The sequence below is a fragment of the Cataglyphis hispanica genome, chromosome 3, assembly GCF_021464435.1.
Source record: "Cataglyphis hispanica isolate Lineage 1 chromosome 3, ULB_Chis1_1.0, whole genome shotgun sequence".
NCBI classification, from domain to species: Eukaryota; Metazoa; Arthropoda; class Insecta; order Hymenoptera; family Formicidae; genus Cataglyphis; species Cataglyphis hispanica.
In genome coordinates this window covers 4,048,279-4,067,600 of record NC_065956.1, presented here as the reverse complement: position 1 = coordinate 4,067,600, position 19,322 = coordinate 4,048,279, and the positions used below count along the sequence as shown (strand labels likewise).

Genomic DNA, 19,322 nt, shown 5'->3' with positions numbered 1-19,322 from the left:
TACCTGTGTAATACACCCTTGCATGAAATATCCATCCCAGCCGGCCGCCGCCGCATGCAATTCTCAATCTGCGCGGCAATATCGCGATTGGTTCCCTCGTTGAGTTTTGCTTCGTCTTAAGACGAGACAAATGGTATGCCGTTCTATCACCGTCGTTGCGCAGAATAAAGCTGGAGAGGGTCCGAATGCATTGTGCGAAGTAGGAGGTACCCGATCAGCGACCAATGGAAAGAGCCGCCACCCACGAAGTAATAAAAATTAATTTATCACATGGATCACCGCCTACGCCATTGCTCCGTTCACGCGAGCGAGACTTTGCAGCATCCCGCGAGATAGCGTTATCTGTCGGGTATTCAAAGCAAATAATTTCCACGCTCGTACGTTGTATCTTTGCATCAATGTACAGATACTAGATCAAATAATCGGCATCATTACATTAATTTTCGTTAGGCATATCTTTTATCTGTAACAAAGAAACACATAATTAAATTCATCGTGAAAATATTTTTATAGAATAACGCTAATATACAAATAGTAACACACACACATGATTATACATATAATGTATACATATAATTTGTCTAAACATCATATATATCTTACATTTAATTATTAAATTATTAAAAAATGCAGATACGAATGTTATGCACTTTACGATTACTGGATATATTGTTTTAAGCATTCGAAATTAAAAATTTCGAAAAATAATTGTTATTTTAACTTTTTTGATATACGACCAATATCGACACCAACGCACGTAAACTGTAGTCGACGGTTTTAAATTCAAGATGATATATGCCGGGCAAGTACCCGCTGTATCGAAAAAGTTAATATAATGAAATATATACATACATATCCAAACTTAATCGTGTTTCTCTTCTTGTAATATTATCCATTGATGCTTTACTCGACATTACGGAATAAGAAATTCATTATTTTTACAAGAAATATAAACTTTCATTAAATTTTTAGAGGGAGAAACGTATGGCGTGTACTTCAAAAAGAAATGGACTAGTGCAGGGAATTGAAAGTTTGCTTCAGATGGCGCCAGGTTCCGGTACAAATTTTGTACACGTCGATAATTTTCATCTTATCTTACCGGAACTACTTTCGTATCTTATAAATCAATCCCTAGAAAGTTGCAAATTATTTGCGCTAAAATATACAAATGTCCACTGACACACGGATCGATATATGAACACATTCGTTAAATATTATCACAAATGAAAAATTTATCGTATGAAGTTATAAAAAAATTGTTATAGTTTCTATCAATTTAAAAATATTAGATTTGATTAATTTCTTATGATTATTATATCTCTACAAAAAAAAAAAAAAAAAACTATAAAAAGTAAAAGTTTTATGAGTGTGGCACAATTTGAAAAAATTCATTGCATATATGTTCTATAACCAACGTTATGGAATAAAAAAAATAATAATCAAACATAGACAAAATACTATTAAAGATAGCTCGCCTCCTAATATTTGAAGTTTCACGATCCGGCGGAATAATCGGAGAGCTTTGACATAACCGATCGTCGATATTGCGATAACTGGTATGTGGCTGTAATACAAAACATTGCATAAAGCTAAAGGTTTATTCAAACATCAGTTATAATGCACCAACAACCAATCACGTACGATACATTTGTTTTACGAGAAGTAAAATATTAAAGGCCTATACTCTTGCATGATCACATAATGCATATGTATTGAGAGAAATCGATGAATCATATGTCTAATGTCTAATTTAAAGAATGCCGCTTTCATTGGTAGATTTTTTTTGTATGTACATACAACCGTATGAATAGGCTTTAAGTCAGACAGGCTTGCCAGAGATTAATCAACCTCGCGATGCTGTATCGTCAGAGAAATTGGTGGATTGTTTTCGCGCGGCGGTGGTCGTGAAAATTCGGGCATGAGGCATGTCGCATTTGTGACGATTGACGAAAACGTGATAGACTGAGAGGATCTCCGTCTTCGGGATGTGCGATAACTTTTGGGAGCCCTTAGCCGAAATCTACATCGCGGATCAGGAGTCCTCCGATCCCGATGATTACATTTACTGTCTTTGCAGTAGAGTATTTATTCGGTAAGTGTATGCGTGCCTCTAGTCAATAAAAAATTCGACCTTTTTTTTTTCTTCGACGATTTATTGTCTTTTTTTAAACAAAATATTCGATGCACTCACATAATAATTAGATATGCCAAACGCTGTGAAGTATTAACCCGCGCTTATTGATCAGTGGTATGAAACATGATTTAACCTTGACATCCACTCCTCCATCGCGAATAAGTAAGATTTCACGGTCAATTTTTTGAATGCTATTCTCTCATATGGCTCTGTGAATAATTAAAATTTAGAAATCGATAAGATAGTTTAGTTCAAACTCTTCTTTGTTTTCACTTTTCTAATGATAATCACATGGTGAATGGTCATGTTATAATTTTAGAATTTGAAAAATGATAACTTTCTCAAGATGTGAAGTATTTTATCTTTCTCTTCATTCGATGAATAAATTTTACAAAATTTTATCGAAGTGTAATACTATGCATTATATAGTTTTCATTATGGGAAGAAAGAAGAAGATTTGAAACTATCTCTACTCGATCAAGATGTTTAAATATTGATTTGTATCTTTTAAGTTTACTTTAAAATAAAATGTAGAATAGAATTCTATTAATAATTTTTATATTCAAAATGTACAGAAAATAGTTGAAGAAGTAAAATATATGCATGTACAAAATACATTTTAGAATGTATATATATGTTAAGGTATACAGCATATAAAACTAAATAAAATTTCTCTCTTGAATTTTTATTGCAAATTATAAATTATATATAGATTATAATTATAGATTATATAAAGTAAACTTTATAAATAAAACAAAGATATTTTATTATTTCTTAATAGAAAAAAAGAAAAGATTTCTTGTAATATAAAATCATAATAGCAAAGAAAGAGCTGATATTGAAATCTGCATTTAATTTTAAAAAATAGATTAAAACTTTTGACATTTTTTGTGCTTATAAATTTTTATATTGAAATTTGCTATAAATAATTATATTTATATTATCATATGCCATTTTTTTTTTTAGGAGCCCTGAGGTTTATACAGTCTTAGCTTCAGAAGATGCCAGTGAAGGGGAAGATATTGATGGAGATTATGTGGGAGAGATGTTGGATCTTTATAAAGAATCTGCGATCGAGACACAATCTATAGAAAAACATGATGTATGAACTAATATTTTATTATATATATATATATATATATATATATATATATATATATATATATACTTTTATATTACTTATATATATGTATATATATATATATATATATATATATATATATATATATATATATATATATATATATATATATATATATATATATATACAAAATATAATGAATAGGCAGCTTATATCTATTGTTTTTATTTTATATTAATTGTCAATTTTTTGATATAGGAAGAACCAGTAAGCTGTTATTGCAGTGCATCTCACACAGATAACAATTACTCTACAGATGAACATGACTCTGTACGTGATTCGGCTCATTGGCCCACTGCACATTCCTTAACCCAAAAACTAGGTCTGCATCAGTCAGATTCTGGTGCAGACCTCTCTGAATATCACGATCAGCATGAAGCGAAAAGTATACAGAATCTTGTAGCATCCTATGGAAAGACTTTCCAAACTGCAGAGACTGAAATTGAAAACAATTACGAAAATGTAGATATGCTAACTGAATATAAACATGTATCAGGTAATTCCACTAAAAAATTCTTAAAAGACTGTTTAAACTCTGTAATTTATCTAATTAAAGAGGATAAATATATTGATGTTTTTATGTGTTTAGATGACAAGGAATCAATGGCACAGAATTTATCAGAAAGTATCACTATGTCAAATGGAGAAGTACACAACAAAGATCTCATCTCTTTTATACAATATAATTGCGATTCTTATAATTACCCTTATTCTGCATATTATGGAAGTAATAAGAGTGCAATGGATATAGCATGGGACAAATTTTGGGCTAGAAATGGAGAACAATTAATCTGGGCATCTTGGATTGAAAAATATGCAGATTATATCAATCCTGATTATTTTCAGAATAATGTGCATATAACAGAAGATCAAAAATCACAGGATGCTGAGATTAATGAAGTAGCCATAGAAAAATATTTTGAGCAAAATACATGTTTTCCGAATCAAGCGCACAAAAATTGCGAACTTCTACGTTCTAACTTTGCAGGAATTTTCAATAAAAATAATTTGAGTGACGGCGAGTTAAAAGTCGCGGCAATATCTTCCTCGAATACTAGTTTTTCATTTGAACAAATGGGCAGGCAAGAGGTTAATGACAAAGATGCAGATGAAAATAGGAAGAAAATTATCAATTTTGAGATATCGCCGGAAGATGCTGATGGCTGGAATCCTTTAAGCCCGTTCAGTATAGAAGAAAATTATAATCAACAATCTAATGCAGAAGATGAGAGATTATTAACGAGGTGCGACTCTATTAATGGCTCGATAGCGAAAACAAATGCAACTTCTGATTCCATGACAAATGTTACCAAAATGACGCTAACTAGTTCTAGTTGCGATTCCAATTCTGTTCATTCGTCTAGTCTCATTACTTCTGTTACAAGTTCCATTGAAAGCAGTATAACCAGTAGCAGTTCCGATCAAGAAAACGAACTTTCAGTGGAAGATAATGATAAATATTGGCAACATTTGTGGAAAGAGAATTTTCAGATGCAATATCAAAGACAGTATGAATTATTTATAGCTAATTACAAAAAAGAGCACAATATAGATTGTGATCAATTATATTTTAACAAGTTAAATGAACCAATTGCAAATTCAGTTGTACTTCCACGAGATGATGTAACTTTTCAGCAACAAGAAAATATAAGTAGCAAAGAAGTTTCAGGGATTGATATCCATGAAAACCGAAAAGATGAAAGCACAGAGGTACAAATTGACAAAACTACATCAAACAAAGTTAATTCATCTGGAAATAGAAATACAAAAAAAAATAATGCATTATATTCGAAATCTAATAAATTGAGGACACAGAGGCTAATTATAGATTCAGTGGGTATGCTTATGAGAAATCTAACAATAAAGGTAGAAGAGAATGAGTCTATTGATACTGTTGAGGAAGAAAAATCATGCAAAGGACAGCAACATACTAATGCCCAAGTTTCAATAGTTCCAGAAACCAAAACAGAAACAATAGCTTCCAATAATAATTTTAATAATAATCAACAAAAATCTTCTGATGGAGGAGATGAATTTCATGAAGAAGTTCAACAAAGGTATGTATTTAATAATAATGAAACAAGTTATATAACAGTATTAGTAATAATAGTTTTTTTGCAAAACATAATAAATCTTTATTCTTCATTTTTCTCTCACCTTTCTTATTCTACTTTAATTAATTGTATTTCTATTTTTCTGATTTAGTCACGAGGATAACTGTGATGATAATGAAGATGGTTTAGAAACTGTGAAAAAAGCCTTCTCATTAATGGGCTATGGCTTAAGTGAATATGATAGCCCAAAAAAATTGCAAGGTGAAGTTGTTTATCGGAAACGTAATATTAGGCGACAAAGTTTTCAATTAATGGCAGAACTTAAACGATTGAAAACTACACATAAAACCACGTTTGATGATGTAGAAATGATTACCAAACATACAAATAAGGTAAAATTTATTCTTTGACATATTTTATGATTTTTATATGTCAAATAAGTTGTAGGTATTGTTTATTTTTTTAATGTATCTAGATTTGTGTGTGCAAATGTATCTTACATATTTAGTCATGATAGAGAGCAAAGGAACATAATTTCTAAACATTAGAGATATATAATTGGAAAATGTTAACATTTTCAGCTATGCGATATAAATATTTATATAATTAACTTATATATATTGCAATATTAATTTTATAATTTATATATTTATATTAATATTTTGTATATACGTGTACGTGATGTATATTTTTATGAAATGTGAAATGTATGTATGTATGGTTATTACATACATACGCATATGCGCATGCGCTCAACGCACACTATATATGTGCGTGGAATATACATGTGCATATGAACGTTGTTCCATCTTTGTTATTTACTGAAACTTGAACAAAGATAGAATGACACTCATATGCACACGGGTACGGGACGGATAATGTTTGTGGCGCAGCCATGTAAACATGCGCATGCCTATGCTGATTTAGAGGTTAGCAAGCACTTGTTCTGATTACAGATAAACAAGTATTTATCCTGTGATTTATCATCGGTACCTGCAGAAATCGATGTACAGTCTAATGACAAAGGTTCCTACACAAAAGCACAAGCTACATTCACATCAAGCTCTGATGATGAAGATAGTATAAAAAAGATGCAAAAGAAAAAGAAGAAGAAGCAGGTTAAAAGGTTGAACAAAATCCTCCCAAAAGAAATAGCTAATGACTATAAATTATGGAAGTATTATATCAAACGATTTGGCCTCTTCAGCAGATATGAAGATGGAATTAAATTAGATCGTGGTAGGCACTCCATATATCTCTTAAAAATTATAAACATCTTTTGTATGTATGAAGTGATAATAATATTAAATATTTCTTGCAGAAAGTTGGTTTTCTGTAACGCCAGAAGAAATAGCGAAGAACATAGCAGAAAGATGTAGATGTGATACAATCATTGATGCATTTTGTGGTGCAGGCAGCAATTCTATTCAATTTGCATTTACATGTGAAAGAGGTATGTCTATTACATAAAGATTTATAAACAAAAATATTTATGTATTGTGTTTTACAGTGATTGCAATAGACATCGATCCCAATAAAATTAAAATTGCTCGACATAATGCAGGAATTTATGGTGTAGACGATAGAATAGAATTTATTATTGGAGATTTCCTGCAGTTAGCACCACAATTGGTTGCGGATGTTGTATTTTTAAGTCCACCGTGGGGTGGTCCTGATTATATAAAGAGGAAAGTGTTCAATCTTGAAAATATCATGTCTCCCATTGGTGGGGAAAGTGTATTTAAAGCAGCAAAGGAAATTACGCAACATGTGGCCTATTACCTACCCAGAAATTCAGATCCTCTACAGGTAAATAATTTTGACATAATATGATTAATAATTTAATTGCAACTATATCATAGCTAATACTTGCACATATGAAAAAAAGAATATCCTTTTTTGCTGCAACTATATCACAGCTAATACTTGCACATATGAAAAAAAGAAATCCTTTTTTGTTGCATATCAAATATAGATATAAATAAAATTACAGATTATCAAATTAGCTGAAAAGTATGGTAAGGTGGAACTTCAGCAAAACATGCTCAATGGCAGGTTTACAGCTTGTACAGCTTATTATGGTGAATTGGCCAGAGTATAATTTAAAAGAAGAATGAAGAAAAGAAATCTTTCAATTTACATTTCAGTTATATCAGTTGTTTTTACTTTGTTTTATCAGAATCAAAATCTTGTTACACATTTTTGTTCATTCAAAAATATTTTATAATTCTATTGTAAAATGTAATACTCAAAAGGATAATGTAATTTACATTTTATATCTTTCAGACTATTATTTTACATTTTTTATGTAGAATACTTTCACAATTTTAATTATTAATAAATATACCTGCAAAAATAAAAGCACATTTTATGATATATACACTTTAAAATTGTAAAAAGGAGAACTTATTCAAGATTTTATATATATATATATATATATATATATATATATATATATATATATATATAAAATTTATGAAGAGGATTATTGATAAATTATTCGATTTTTATTTTTGATTTTCTTTTAAACAATATCTGTAATGTTTACTGCAGGAAAAACAGAAGAATGATATATTATAAAAAATAACTCTTTGATACTAGCAAGAGAATCATAATAGTTACAGAGATCATTTTATTAATTTGACATTAATTATTAATTATTATTTGTATAATTTCATGCATCAATATTAATAGTTGTCACATTTGTTTCTTCAATATCACTGGTTGTCATGTTGGTGTCTTCAATATCAATGTTTCTCACATTTTTTTCCTCAGGTTCTGCGGGTATTGTTATACCACCAGTGTCTATGCTTTCTTCCTCTTCTCTAGGAATTTTTAAAAAGCAATGCATTGTCTCATCATCCTCTTGTTCAATCGTAGAATGAGTTTTGTTTAAACTTTCTCTTGTTGATAATGAACTCTCGAGATGCTTTGATGGTATTTGTATCGTAATTGTTTGTGAAGTACCGTCAGCAGATGTTGAGGAAGACATCAAATTAGCTTCTAATGTATTTCCATCTTTCGAAAAGGCACCAAGACAGCTGTAAACTAATTGTGCTGCTGCAATGTTACCAGGAAAGACTTCTACATTCTCACTATCTGTAAAGTAATAAAGAAATTTAAATAAAAAATTCATTAAATTATTAAGAGTATATGCATGCAGTTTAACAGAATTTCAATATTACCTTTTTTTTGCACATTAGATTTTATTAAACCCTTTTCATGATCTCTTACATGTTGAATATAGCTTTCATTTTTCACTGTTTTAAAAGGACACAGATCGCACGTAAATAAGCCAGACAATAGAGGATGCCTCGATTTTAAATGATTTTTATAACTACTACTTTGTATTGCAGTATATGAACAATGTGGACATTTATACGGTCGAAATCCTATGGTAAAAAATCAAATTGCTCTTTCATAAGTAATAATAATCATATAGTTCAAATATATTTTCAGTACAATTACCCGTATGTTGCATAATATGCCGTCGTAAAGAGTTATGGTCTCCAGTCTTATATTCACAAATCTCGCATCTAAAAGGTTTATCTCCTGTGTGTTGACGTAAATGCATTTGTAACATCGCTTTCCTGGCGCTAGAATGGCCGCAAACATTACAAACATACGGACGTAGTTTCGAGTGCACGGCTTGAATGTGATTCTTTAAACATTTTGAGTTTGCATAGGTTTTACCACACACGTCGCATTTCTTAGAAGTATACCATCGGGTTACTTCTAAAGTTTTGCGATCTAAATGCATTACACGATGATTACGCAATTGACTAGCTTGCTTGAAACATTTTCCACAATCAGGACATTCATAATCACGAGTATCACTGTGCACTCTCATGTGTGTTAAAAGTTTTACCATGGTAGCGCTTTTGTAAGCTTCACATATTTTGCAAGTGAACAAACCTATATCTAAATAAAAATAATTTTGTCAATATAAATTCTTTTAATATTTTTTATACACTGTTTAGTTTGTGTATAAGAATGTTTTTTATACAAACCAATTTGATGCTTTTTCCACAAATGTAAACTACATTGACGCCACTTTGTAAATTTTACATCTCGACATACACTGCATTTGAATTTTGTCGTAGTTTCAGATTCTGTGTGACATATAATATGTTGCTGCATAATTTCTTCTGAGGCGAATTTGTATGGACAACTCTGATACGAACACCTTGTAAAGATTACATAAGTAAAATAAAAAGGACATATCTCTACAGAATATATTTCTCATAAAATAACATACTTCACATTTCTTTCCGTTAATTCTATCATTTTCTTATTACGCATATATTCTAAGCTTAATGTTTTTGGGATTTTTACTGGATGTTCTACTTTACTATTTTCAATAGCTTGATCTACATGTTCGGATATTAAGTCAGGATTTGTCAGATCAGTCAAATTTTCTTTTCCTGCTTCATCACTTCCAATGTCTGTTAATTGATGATCCTAAGAGTAAAATATATTTTATCATATTGTTCAGAGATAAAAATAAGCTGCATTTCAAAAAATTCAATTTAATTACATTAATCATATGCTCTCTGCAGTCCTCAAAAGAAGGGAAACAATTGGAACATTCGGCACACATATAAACTATCCTTACTTCACTCATATTTTTAGATTCTTCCTTTGGCTATATGCAAAACAAATCATTTTATACATTATAGATTTTTTATTATCTTTATTAAAATTATAAATTATAGTATTTAAATAATTCAGATTATTTACCTCAATATTTATAGTAGAATTTAGATGTATTTTTTGAATATGGCTTAATAATTGAATTTTATTTTGAGTTATATAAGCACATATCTTGCATTTAAAAGCAGTTACAATTTCTACAAAATCATTAACATTAACATTATCATCCTCTGTAACAAAATCTTTCCCTGCTTCTTCTGTAGTAACTTCATATTGCTCTTCCGAATGTTCATTTTTAAATATTATATTTCCATTAGTGATATATTCATTCCCACAATTTTCATTTCCCATATCCTTTGATACTAAGAGTGTTTTTTCCTGAAAATCTGTCTGTTGCATAATCTGATTTGTGTCCAATTCTTGAAGCATTCCATTTTGAAACGCATACACTTGCCCATTCAAATAAATCAAAGAAATTGACTCTTCTTCATTTTCCAGCTTAGCTTCATTTTCCTTCTCAATATCATCTGTATTTTGCTCTTCACTAAATGTATCTTTTATCATGTCCATTGGATATGGCGCAATTTTGTAAATATATTTTGTGCCATTTATATCACAACTCAAATAAGATACATCTACATTTGTTTCTTCACTCATTGCTGATAAGGATTGTAGAATGATCTAACTAAGCATTATCATATTGTTTAAGATTCAGGATATTTGCACAATTAACTTACAAGCAGCTTGCAATACAAATTCCAATATATATGAATTGTGATATATATAGATGTACAAAATTATTTGCTATAATATACAATACTCTATTCCTCAACACACACAAAAATCAATCTGTAATTTTATATTTTAAATATGTAATTCATGTAATGTACATTCATATCTGGAAACAAAAACAAAAATATTTATATTCCGCGCTGTTACAACGAAATATGTAAGCAGATTTATTTTAATATTCACGATGATTATAAATATCACAAAATGACAAATTTAAATGTACACAACATCAATATAAAATAATGAGGTTATCTCTGCGAGTTATAACAGTAAGGCTAGCAATATTGCGAGCAATAATTCAAGTCGGGATCGACATACTGATAAATTGAGTTTTTCCTACGATGATACATTTGTAAAAGGAATAGAAAATACACATTCAAAAGTATATTCGAATTCGAAATCGTATTTCGCGAAGAACCTCGCGCATACGAGCGTCTGGTTCGAGATTTCCAAATACAATTGTATTACAAAATAATAAGGGAAGTTTGTCATAAATAAAACATTGTATAAAAAAATACAAACTCACGGGAGGAATTACTTTACTTAAGTAGAAACTATTTAAGTAGAGATTATTTTAAGATGTGAGAGATATACAAAAAAAAAAGACATAAATATCAAATTTTTGCACGCACACGTGCAAACACACATTATCACGTGATCATATATGTGTGTGATGTACGCGTATATACAATCACGCATCAAACTGCTTGTTTATTGTTCTCATATATTTTTTTCCTCGCGATTAAGCGGCTTTTCTCCGATGATAGATAATTGGAAAAATATATAAATAAAAATAAGTAATTTTAGGCGAATGTAAAAATAGAATGATAAGATAGCAAATCTGATTGGCTACGTCATGTTATTATATCCTTTTTATTCGCTTTCTCATGTCGATCATGCGCACACTGATATTTTCATGTGAAGTTGAGAGAGAGCAACGTAGGAACAGAAATTAAGTTTACTGAGGTTACAGGTTGGGGAGATTTAAGAAAAATTTATTAAGAGAAATTGAAATTCCGATAAAAAGAATATCAAATCTCAACTGTATAAACAATAAAAGATCAATGACAACAAAGAAGGTAAATTAATATAAGTGCATTAAAATCATTGATGATATTTGTATATTTTTGCTGATACTTGTATATATATATATTTTTTTTTTTTTTTCAGGAACACATTAAACAAACACGTCTCAGCATTGACGATCGTGTTAAAATTTTAGAACGTCTTGATAAAGGAGAGAAAGGTGTGATTCTGGCACAGGAGTATAAAGTATCTACATCGGCAATAGCAAACATAAAGAAATCGAAAGAAAATTTGCTGAAACAAAGAAGTTCACTTATTATGTGTCAAGGAAAAACGTCCAAAAAAAGATGCACAGGTGTTGAAAATAGTCGTCTTGATCAAATGTTATATGAATGGTATCTCCAGGAGAAAAACATGGGGATTCGTGTCACAGGACCAATATTGCGAAAGAAGGCATTGGAATTAAATAAAATACTTAATGGTCCAGAGACTTTCAAAGCATCTACAGGCTTTTTGAATAAATTTAAAGACAGACATGACATTATTTTATCAGTTCGTGGAGAGAAAGACACTGATGGGGAAAAAGACTCTACTGTTCAAGATGCAAACGATGACTTCTGTCAAGAATTGACTAATGACCATGAAAAACAAGACGATTGGGAAATATTAAATCAAGTGGTTTTGCCTGAAAACTATGAAAATGATATTGATGAAAATGATGAAGGAAATGAAGAAATAGAAATAGAAATAGAAAATAAAGAATATATAGATGATCTTAATGATCTTAATGATCTTACAGCAAAGAATGCTTTTGATGCAATTAATACATTTATCTGTTGGTACCAAAACCAAAATTATTGTTCATCCGAGGATTGGCAATATTTATGGAAATTTTGGAAACATTCACTAGACCAAACTCTTCTTGCAAAAAATATATAAAATAAAATAATACATTTATTTATTTTTGTAATATAAAAAATAGAAAATTATAAAAAAATACAAAAATATAAAAGATAAAAATATATGATAAACTAATCTAAGATCTTATATTAATTTTTCATGACATCAAAATTTATTTTGTGAAGAAATGTTATTTTACACTTAGAGTTTATTCTTAAACAACTATATATGTGATTAATTATTCATTAGGATATGTACAGTATATATATAACTCCATATATATTATTTTTTACTTATTTAGACTTATATAAATTATATTTAAAGGATTTTCCGAAAATGAAAGTAACTTGTTCAAAAACTTGTTTACTTTATTCAGGTTGTATACTTGGGTGTTCTTTCTGCATTTTGTCTAGCAATTTCAGGAAAGAATTGCGAATTGTATTTCTGTTTCATGACAGGTTTAGGAGTTTCTGGTATTATAATAGGTATTGGTTCACCTCTCACTTTAGCCAAGAGTGCTTCAGTTCTTAGCTTTTCACTCTGCTCTCTAAGTTTCCTTTCTGTTCTTAATTTTTCTATATCTATACTATTTTGATTTTTGATTTCTTTTTCCATTACATGCTTGTATTTTTTTTTCTCATGTTTTTTATTTTTTTTGTGTTTCTTGCGTGTACTATGAGTTTCCTGATCGGAATGAGAATTATCAGAATTAGAATATTTTCTTTTAACATCATTTGTTTTTATTTTTAGGTCATCTTCAGGTTTAGAGCGCATAACATTCAAATATTTTCTTATATCAATTATTGGATCATTTAAAGCTTTTTTCTTTGTCTCTACTTCTACATTTTTCTCTGTATCTGTTAGTCTCTTTGGTAATTCCTCATACCAATTTTTCTTTCCAGTTGCTTCATTAGTATCTTGTCCCAGATATGTCAGATATCCGATTTGCTTTTCATATTTTTCCTTCTCTTCCTTTTTTTCTTTCTCATGTTGTACATTAGGTTTGTTATAATCAATCTTTCCATCTTCAAGCTCAGCAAAGAAGTTAACATGTTCTAATTTCTCATTGGAACTGGCAATTCTTTCACGACCATCATACTTGGATCTTGTTTGATGTCTTAATAAATTTATTCTCGCTTCAGTTTCCTACTTAAAAAAAAACCATAAAGATTACAAAACTATAACAAAGACAAGATATAATTTTGAGAAGCAAGTAACTCGATAAACTATTTTTAAATAATATAATCAATATATAACAAAAAATTTCGATAATCAATATTTTATATAATGTATTACAGACATACAGCTTTCTGAATTCGCTTCTGTTTAATTTTTTCCTCTTCAGCAGCTTTTGCTTCATCTTGACGTACACGAGCGATATTCTCTTTAGTTCGGACATGCCACCTGAATATATTACAATTAGAATATATGCAAGATATATACAAAAATACATTTAATAAAAATAATCCATACCTTTTCTTTGGTAGAATATTCATTATTGCCACTTTACACGAAAACAATCGTTTTAATATAATAAACTTAGACTCAGTAAGGTTATTTAGATGATTGTTTTGATTTGATGAGCAAAGTATAATAAATAAAAGTATAATAAATACATATAATAAATAATTTTCCACAGCGTATGATTGAAGATTTACAAATTTGGCGATATAAAGGCAGCTTTCCAACAAAAATACATATAGACACAATATCGCACGATTGGTCATGAAATAGAAAGTTTTTCGGGACTTCAAAAGGTCTCTAGTCGATAGCCAATTGCGTGATATTTCATTTTTTCTTACTGGAAAACTCCCAGAAGCAGATAAACTTGTGAATTTTTATTTTGCAGATAGTAACTTATATGATATACCAACATACGCATATGAATTTTCGAAGAAAGAGATACATGCGAGACAAGCAGTGCGCAGAGTGCGCTATAAAATTGCAGAGTACAGATGTTTTCCTCAGCAGAAACGTTTGTATAATAATCGAGGTTATAGTTGGCGTAAATTGTGCTTGAACAAATTTTTTATTTATATTCTATTTAAGAAGTAAGTAGAAGTAAATATATGTACATATTTTATATTCATAAAAAATAACACGCGCTTTCTATTTAATATATTTCAATATATATATATATATATATATATATATATATATATATATATATATATATATATATATATTTATATTAACGTATTTTTATAACTTAATTTTAAAAATTGACTTTCGAAAAAGGGATATATTATTTGCTGTTTGCATAAATGTTTCTTAACTGGTAAGAGAAGCTGATAATTTATCATAACCACTAAGATATATTTTCAATAGATATTACTATATTGTAAATATATATTTTAAATAATATTAAAATGTGTATTTATGTATATATATAGTATTTTATTATAAATATACTGAATACAGATTGCAAATGCGCATTTGTTACATAAATATATGTCTTTTTTAAATTTATATTACAGATTACCTACCATGGCTGCGACAATGCCAATAAATCCCAAACCATTCCTCAATGGTTTAACTGGGAAACCAGTCATGGTGAAATTAAAATGGGGCCATGAATACAAAGGTTATCTGGTTTCTGTAGACGGTTATATGAATTTACAGCTGGCTAATACTGAAGAACACATTGATGGCAACTGTACAGGAAATCTCGGTGAAATTCTAATTAGGTGTAACAATGTCATGTATATAAGAGGGGTAGAGGAATCCGATGAAGAGGGTGAAATGAAGGACTAAATAAAATATATTAAGCTTAAGTTTAGTATTATATTTTATCCTTATATTATTAAGTATTAACATAATTGGACTAATAAAATTACTTTTGTTAAATCAACAAGCAATTAAAATATTAAGCATTATACAGTTAAATTCACATGTGATATGTATATATTAACATGGTTTTGGAACATTAGTTACTATAGATTTTGGTCTTGATTTAAATAGAAGTTTCTTCTTTACAATAGCCTTTACAGTGTATTTTGTCTTTACAGTTTGATCTTCCTCTCCAATTGTTTCATCTCTTATATTTTCACGATGCTTTTCTAATACAACTAAAGGTTTTTCAAGTGTTATTTCCTTCCCATGTAGTACATGAATTCCAATAATCAAAATAGGTACTCCTGCTTTTGTAAAATGAAGGTCGCCAATTAATTGATTATCTGAATTTTCGATTCTTTCAAATTTTAAATCGCCTTGCAGATCTATGATAGCCCACTCTTCTGTAACTCCATTTCTAAAAAAATAATAAAAATAAGCTTTTATATATCATAAAGAAAGTTGTCCATATTTATGATAAATAATCCATTTTAAGATATATAATCGCTAAAGATATATCAAAAAAAGATTTACTTTTTAATCGGTATGATCATTTTCGTTAAATTCTTCTGTGTTCTTTTTGAACTTCTTTTGGACGATTTATATACACACTACTTCATTAGGTTAAGTATCAAATACCGCCAAAAATATCAGTCGTTCATAAACTTATACAAAAGTGACACATAAGGATAGAGAAGGAGATCACGCTGCTGTTTTTCATGCTTTTTTTAGTTGATACAATAGCGTCAACTAGATTCATTTTACAGCCGGCGGAAATACATGTTCAGATTCACTAAAATAATTATGGTTGATGTATGTGCGTGCTAATAGTGCGTCCATAATTGCGAAATTAAAATTGTGGAGAAATATTACCGACTTATTAATGTTTTTATTAGCTGCGCATGATGTTTTACCATTCTAATACTATAATTATTGAAGTATTTTTATGTATATGCACATGACAAAATAAATTTTTTAAATATTTTTTTTATTAATTTTTAAATATATAACGTAATATATAGGAAAATATTTACAATAAATATTTACAATAAATTTACAAAATTTTATTTTTTTCTTATTCTTGAAATAAAAATTAAACTATCAAGCAATATCAATTATTTTAAGGAATATTAATTTAATTCATATCGCTTTTTATAATTAATTATCAATTAATTATTAATTATATTATTTAAGTAATTTTTTAGTTTATAAATTCAGTTGGATGCATTAGTGCGCATTAAAAATTATTATATATAAGTTAATTTATATAAGCATAATTTATATATAAGGATAAGTAATTAACACGCATAATATTAGCATATTATAAACATAAGATAATTAATACTATACAATAATAATTTGGAAAAACATCACGCGCAGCTAATAAAACATTAATAAATCCATAATATATAATTTCTCTGCTAATTTTTAATCTACAAGTATTTAGCACGAACATCAATTAGCCATTTTTACCGTGACACCGAAAAATGAATCTGGTCATATAATTCCGCTGGCTCTAAAATGGATTTAGTTGATGCTATTGTATGAACTAGAAAAAGCATCTATCGAAAAACTCTTCTCTTAGATTTCTTTCTGGTATAAGCATTCCCTAGAAACTATAATGAGAAATAGCATTTCTTCTAATTATGAAAAACGTAAACTTTTAATCTGAAAAGAAACTTTTTGTGATTGAAACACTTTTAATAATTTGAATATAGACATGTACAAATATTTTTACACATAAGTCTATCATTGATGCAAAAATAAATTTCAGATTTTACAAAAATAAGTTTTTAATAAATATATTGTTTAACAAATATTTTTTATGTGTACAAAGTTTTTATATATATATACATACAGAGTGTTATCTTTTATAAACATTCGATTTATAAAATTTATGATTGAATTAATTATTAATAATATTATAAAAATAGAATAAAAACAGAAAGAAATTATTAAAGGATTAACATCTATATTATAAACAAATTATGTGAAAATGAATAGAAGGTCTATAGGAATAAATATTTTATTAATTAGATAGATGGAACGTGCAAATTTGATTTAATGTTGCATATATATATTTTATTTTCAATTTTCTTCACATGGAAGTAAATACATTGAACGCAAATCACACAACACATTTTCGCTCGAATAAATATTCATGTATCGACTGTAATAGTATATCGAAATGAAAATAGAAATGAATGCTTATAAGTGTATTTGTTATGAGTATACTATTGTTGAATCTGTGAGATTCATATATTTTAAAATAAGATTTTGATGTGTGTTCGTTTATATATCATTTTACAGATATATCTATATCAATCTTATTTATATACCATACATAAAATCAGATTTTTAATTAAATTCATCGAATTAAACATATTTTCGATGACTTGGATATAAAAAAAAAATATGCGGATATAAAATATAAATGATTTTTATTAATGAATTTTGGTACTCGATTCTTATTTCTTTGGACAATTTGATGAAATGGAGCACTTGGCATCAAAGATTAGCGATTGTGATTAACGTGAACAAGTTTTACAAGTTATCTTTTTTCTCTTAACATTTACATCAGATATACAATATATATATATATATATATATATATATATATATATATATATATATATATATATAATAGCCTCTTTCAAATGTAATTAGTTTTGATTATCTATATTGATCAATCGAGAATTAGGCGTTGAAGCTTATATAAGGAATACTAAGGCAATATCATTTGCAAAATAACATGTGCGTAATGTACATATGTTCGTGTATATATTCATATATGTACAAAAAGTTTTATATATATACGAAATATCTTCTCTCTAAGACTAGAGTACAAAATATTTTAGGAAGATAACTGTGCGGTAAGACGATCAGAAATAGGAGTGATACTTTCATTCATTTTACTCTAGATAATTATGCTGCTTATACTACAAACAATGTAAAGATTTTTAACTCTTAAGTCAAAACATATATTTTTTTACAAAAAAAAGAGATAAGCCCACTAAAGAGTGATTAAGATAGAAATGCCCTAAAGAGTGATTAAGATAGAGACGCCCTTGTGCGATTGTATTTTTTATGCTTTGTTTTCTCGTTGTAAAAAAGCATTGGCATCTAATGTTAACAGTAAATTTTAATTAATTTCTAATATCCCTAATCTAAGATCGCTTATTCTTTATATTTGAAATGCGGCATACATTTTAATATCGTAATAGTGTTACGTAAAAAAATAGCTTTACTTAACATAAGAAATTCAAAATGAGGTGCATTGTATCTCTCTCTTCAGAATATATAATTTTTTTCTAATAAATATATTTTAATTTATTTCGATGATTATAGAAGATCATAGTCAAAAATTTAATTGAAAAGTCGAGATAGATTATTTAAAGATTTTGTTACATTAACATGTGAATTATAACAATTATTATTCTATCGAACTTCTTTCTTTAAATTATTTATTAAGTACAAAAAATAAGTACAAGAAATCAGTTATAGATTCAACAAACTATTTTAACGGACGGATAGATTTGTGAAAGCAAGAAGAAGTCTTATAAGTTTAGAAGTACAATCTATGCATGATTTTTTTATAACATTCTCATGTGAACATGGTATGTAATAGCATAGTAATAATGTAGCGTTATTCGTGCTTTCATTAAGAGCAATTGATAATGCTAAAGTGTATAGTAGTATAAGTGCTTTCTATTACGGCCTCTCTGACCATATATCGACGATTTTCTATAATAAAGAGTTTGAAAACTAGAAATCTTCAAGTTCAAGTTCA

General features: G+C 28.4%; 6 protein-coding genes across 11 annotated transcripts; 3 read left to right on the top strand and 3 right to left on the bottom strand.

Annotated features, from left to right (window-relative positions):
• The first annotated feature begins 1,810 nt into the window (after positions 1–1,810).
• Positions 1,811–7,690, top strand: LOC126848369 (uncharacterized). The gene is made up of 9 exons (XM_050589212.1): positions 1,811–2,092; positions 3,101–3,236; positions 3,474–3,771; positions 3,865–5,332; positions 5,481–5,721; positions 6,286–6,568; positions 6,651–6,782; positions 6,840–7,138; positions 7,323–7,690. Exons 1-9 carry the CDS (start codon positions 1,986–1,988, stop codon positions 7,428–7,430), a joined length of 3,072 nt encoding a protein of 1,023 aa, XP_050445169.1. The 5' UTR covers positions 1,811–1,985; the 3' UTR covers positions 7,431–7,690.
• A 102-nt stretch (positions 7,691–7,792) lies between these two features.
• LOC126848379 (zinc finger protein 708-like) lies at positions 7,793–11,388 on the bottom strand. 5 transcript variants are annotated; one of them, XM_050589232.1, is made up of 8 exons: positions 11,301–11,388; positions 10,070–10,880; positions 9,867–9,974; positions 9,588–9,790; positions 9,340–9,515; positions 8,798–9,250; positions 8,515–8,721; positions 7,793–8,428 (listed from the first exon to the last, which is right to left on the bottom strand). In XM_050589232.1, the coding sequence occupies exons 2-8, from the start codon at positions 10,637–10,639 to the stop codon at positions 8,004–8,006; spliced, it is 2,142 nt and encodes a 713-aa protein (XP_050445189.1). In that variant the 5' UTR covers positions 10,640–10,880; positions 11,301–11,388; the 3' UTR covers positions 7,793–8,003. The 5 variants fall into 5 exon arrangements, with proteins under 5 accessions (XP_050445189.1, XP_050445192.1, XP_050445194.1 ...); XM_050589235.1 differs by having other exon boundaries at positions 10,070–10,663; positions 11,301–11,347; XM_050589237.1 differs by lacking the exon at positions 11,301–11,388 and having other exon boundaries at positions 10,070–10,641; positions 10,720–11,260.
• Positions 11,389–11,576: 188 nt separating this feature from the next.
• On the top strand, positions 11,577–12,869 carry LOC126848405 (jerky protein-like). Its single transcript, XM_050589296.1, has 2 exons — positions 11,577–11,853; positions 11,945–12,869. Exons 1-2 carry the CDS (start codon positions 11,839–11,841, stop codon positions 12,737–12,739), a joined length of 810 nt encoding a protein of 269 aa, XP_050445253.1. The 5' UTR covers positions 11,577–11,838; the 3' UTR covers positions 12,740–12,869.
• A 66-nt stretch (positions 12,870–12,935) lies between these two features.
• LOC126848403 (leukocyte receptor cluster member 1 homolog) lies at positions 12,936–14,350 on the bottom strand. The gene is made up of 3 exons (XM_050589295.1): positions 14,174–14,350; positions 14,005–14,104; positions 12,936–13,846 (listed from the first exon to the last, which is right to left on the bottom strand). Exons 1-3 carry the CDS (start codon positions 14,194–14,196, stop codon positions 13,073–13,075), a joined length of 897 nt encoding a protein of 298 aa, XP_050445252.1. The 5' UTR covers positions 14,197–14,350; the 3' UTR covers positions 12,936–13,072.
• A 241-nt stretch (positions 14,351–14,591) lies between these two features.
• LOC126848415 (small nuclear ribonucleoprotein F) lies at positions 14,592–15,474 on the top strand. 2 transcript variants are annotated; one of them, XM_050589309.1, is made up of 2 exons: positions 14,592–14,751; positions 15,178–15,474. In XM_050589309.1, exon 2 carries the CDS (start codon positions 15,188–15,190, stop codon positions 15,452–15,454), a length of 267 nt encoding a protein of 88 aa, XP_050445266.1. In that variant the 5' UTR covers positions 14,592–14,751; positions 15,178–15,187; the 3' UTR covers positions 15,455–15,474. The 2 variants fall into 2 exon arrangements, with proteins under 2 accessions (XP_050445266.1, XP_050445267.1); XM_050589310.1 differs by having other exon boundaries at positions 14,610–14,761.
• LOC126848412 (chromosome transmission fidelity protein 8 homolog) lies at positions 15,461–16,412 on the bottom strand. Its single transcript, XM_050589307.1, has 2 exons — positions 16,067–16,412; positions 15,461–15,950 (listed from the first exon to the last, which is right to left on the bottom strand). The coding sequence occupies exons 1-2, from the start codon at positions 16,084–16,086 to the stop codon at positions 15,608–15,610; spliced, it is 363 nt and encodes a 120-aa protein (XP_050445264.1). The 5' UTR covers positions 16,087–16,412; the 3' UTR covers positions 15,461–15,607.
• Between the last annotated feature and the right edge of the window lie 2,910 nt (positions 16,413–19,322).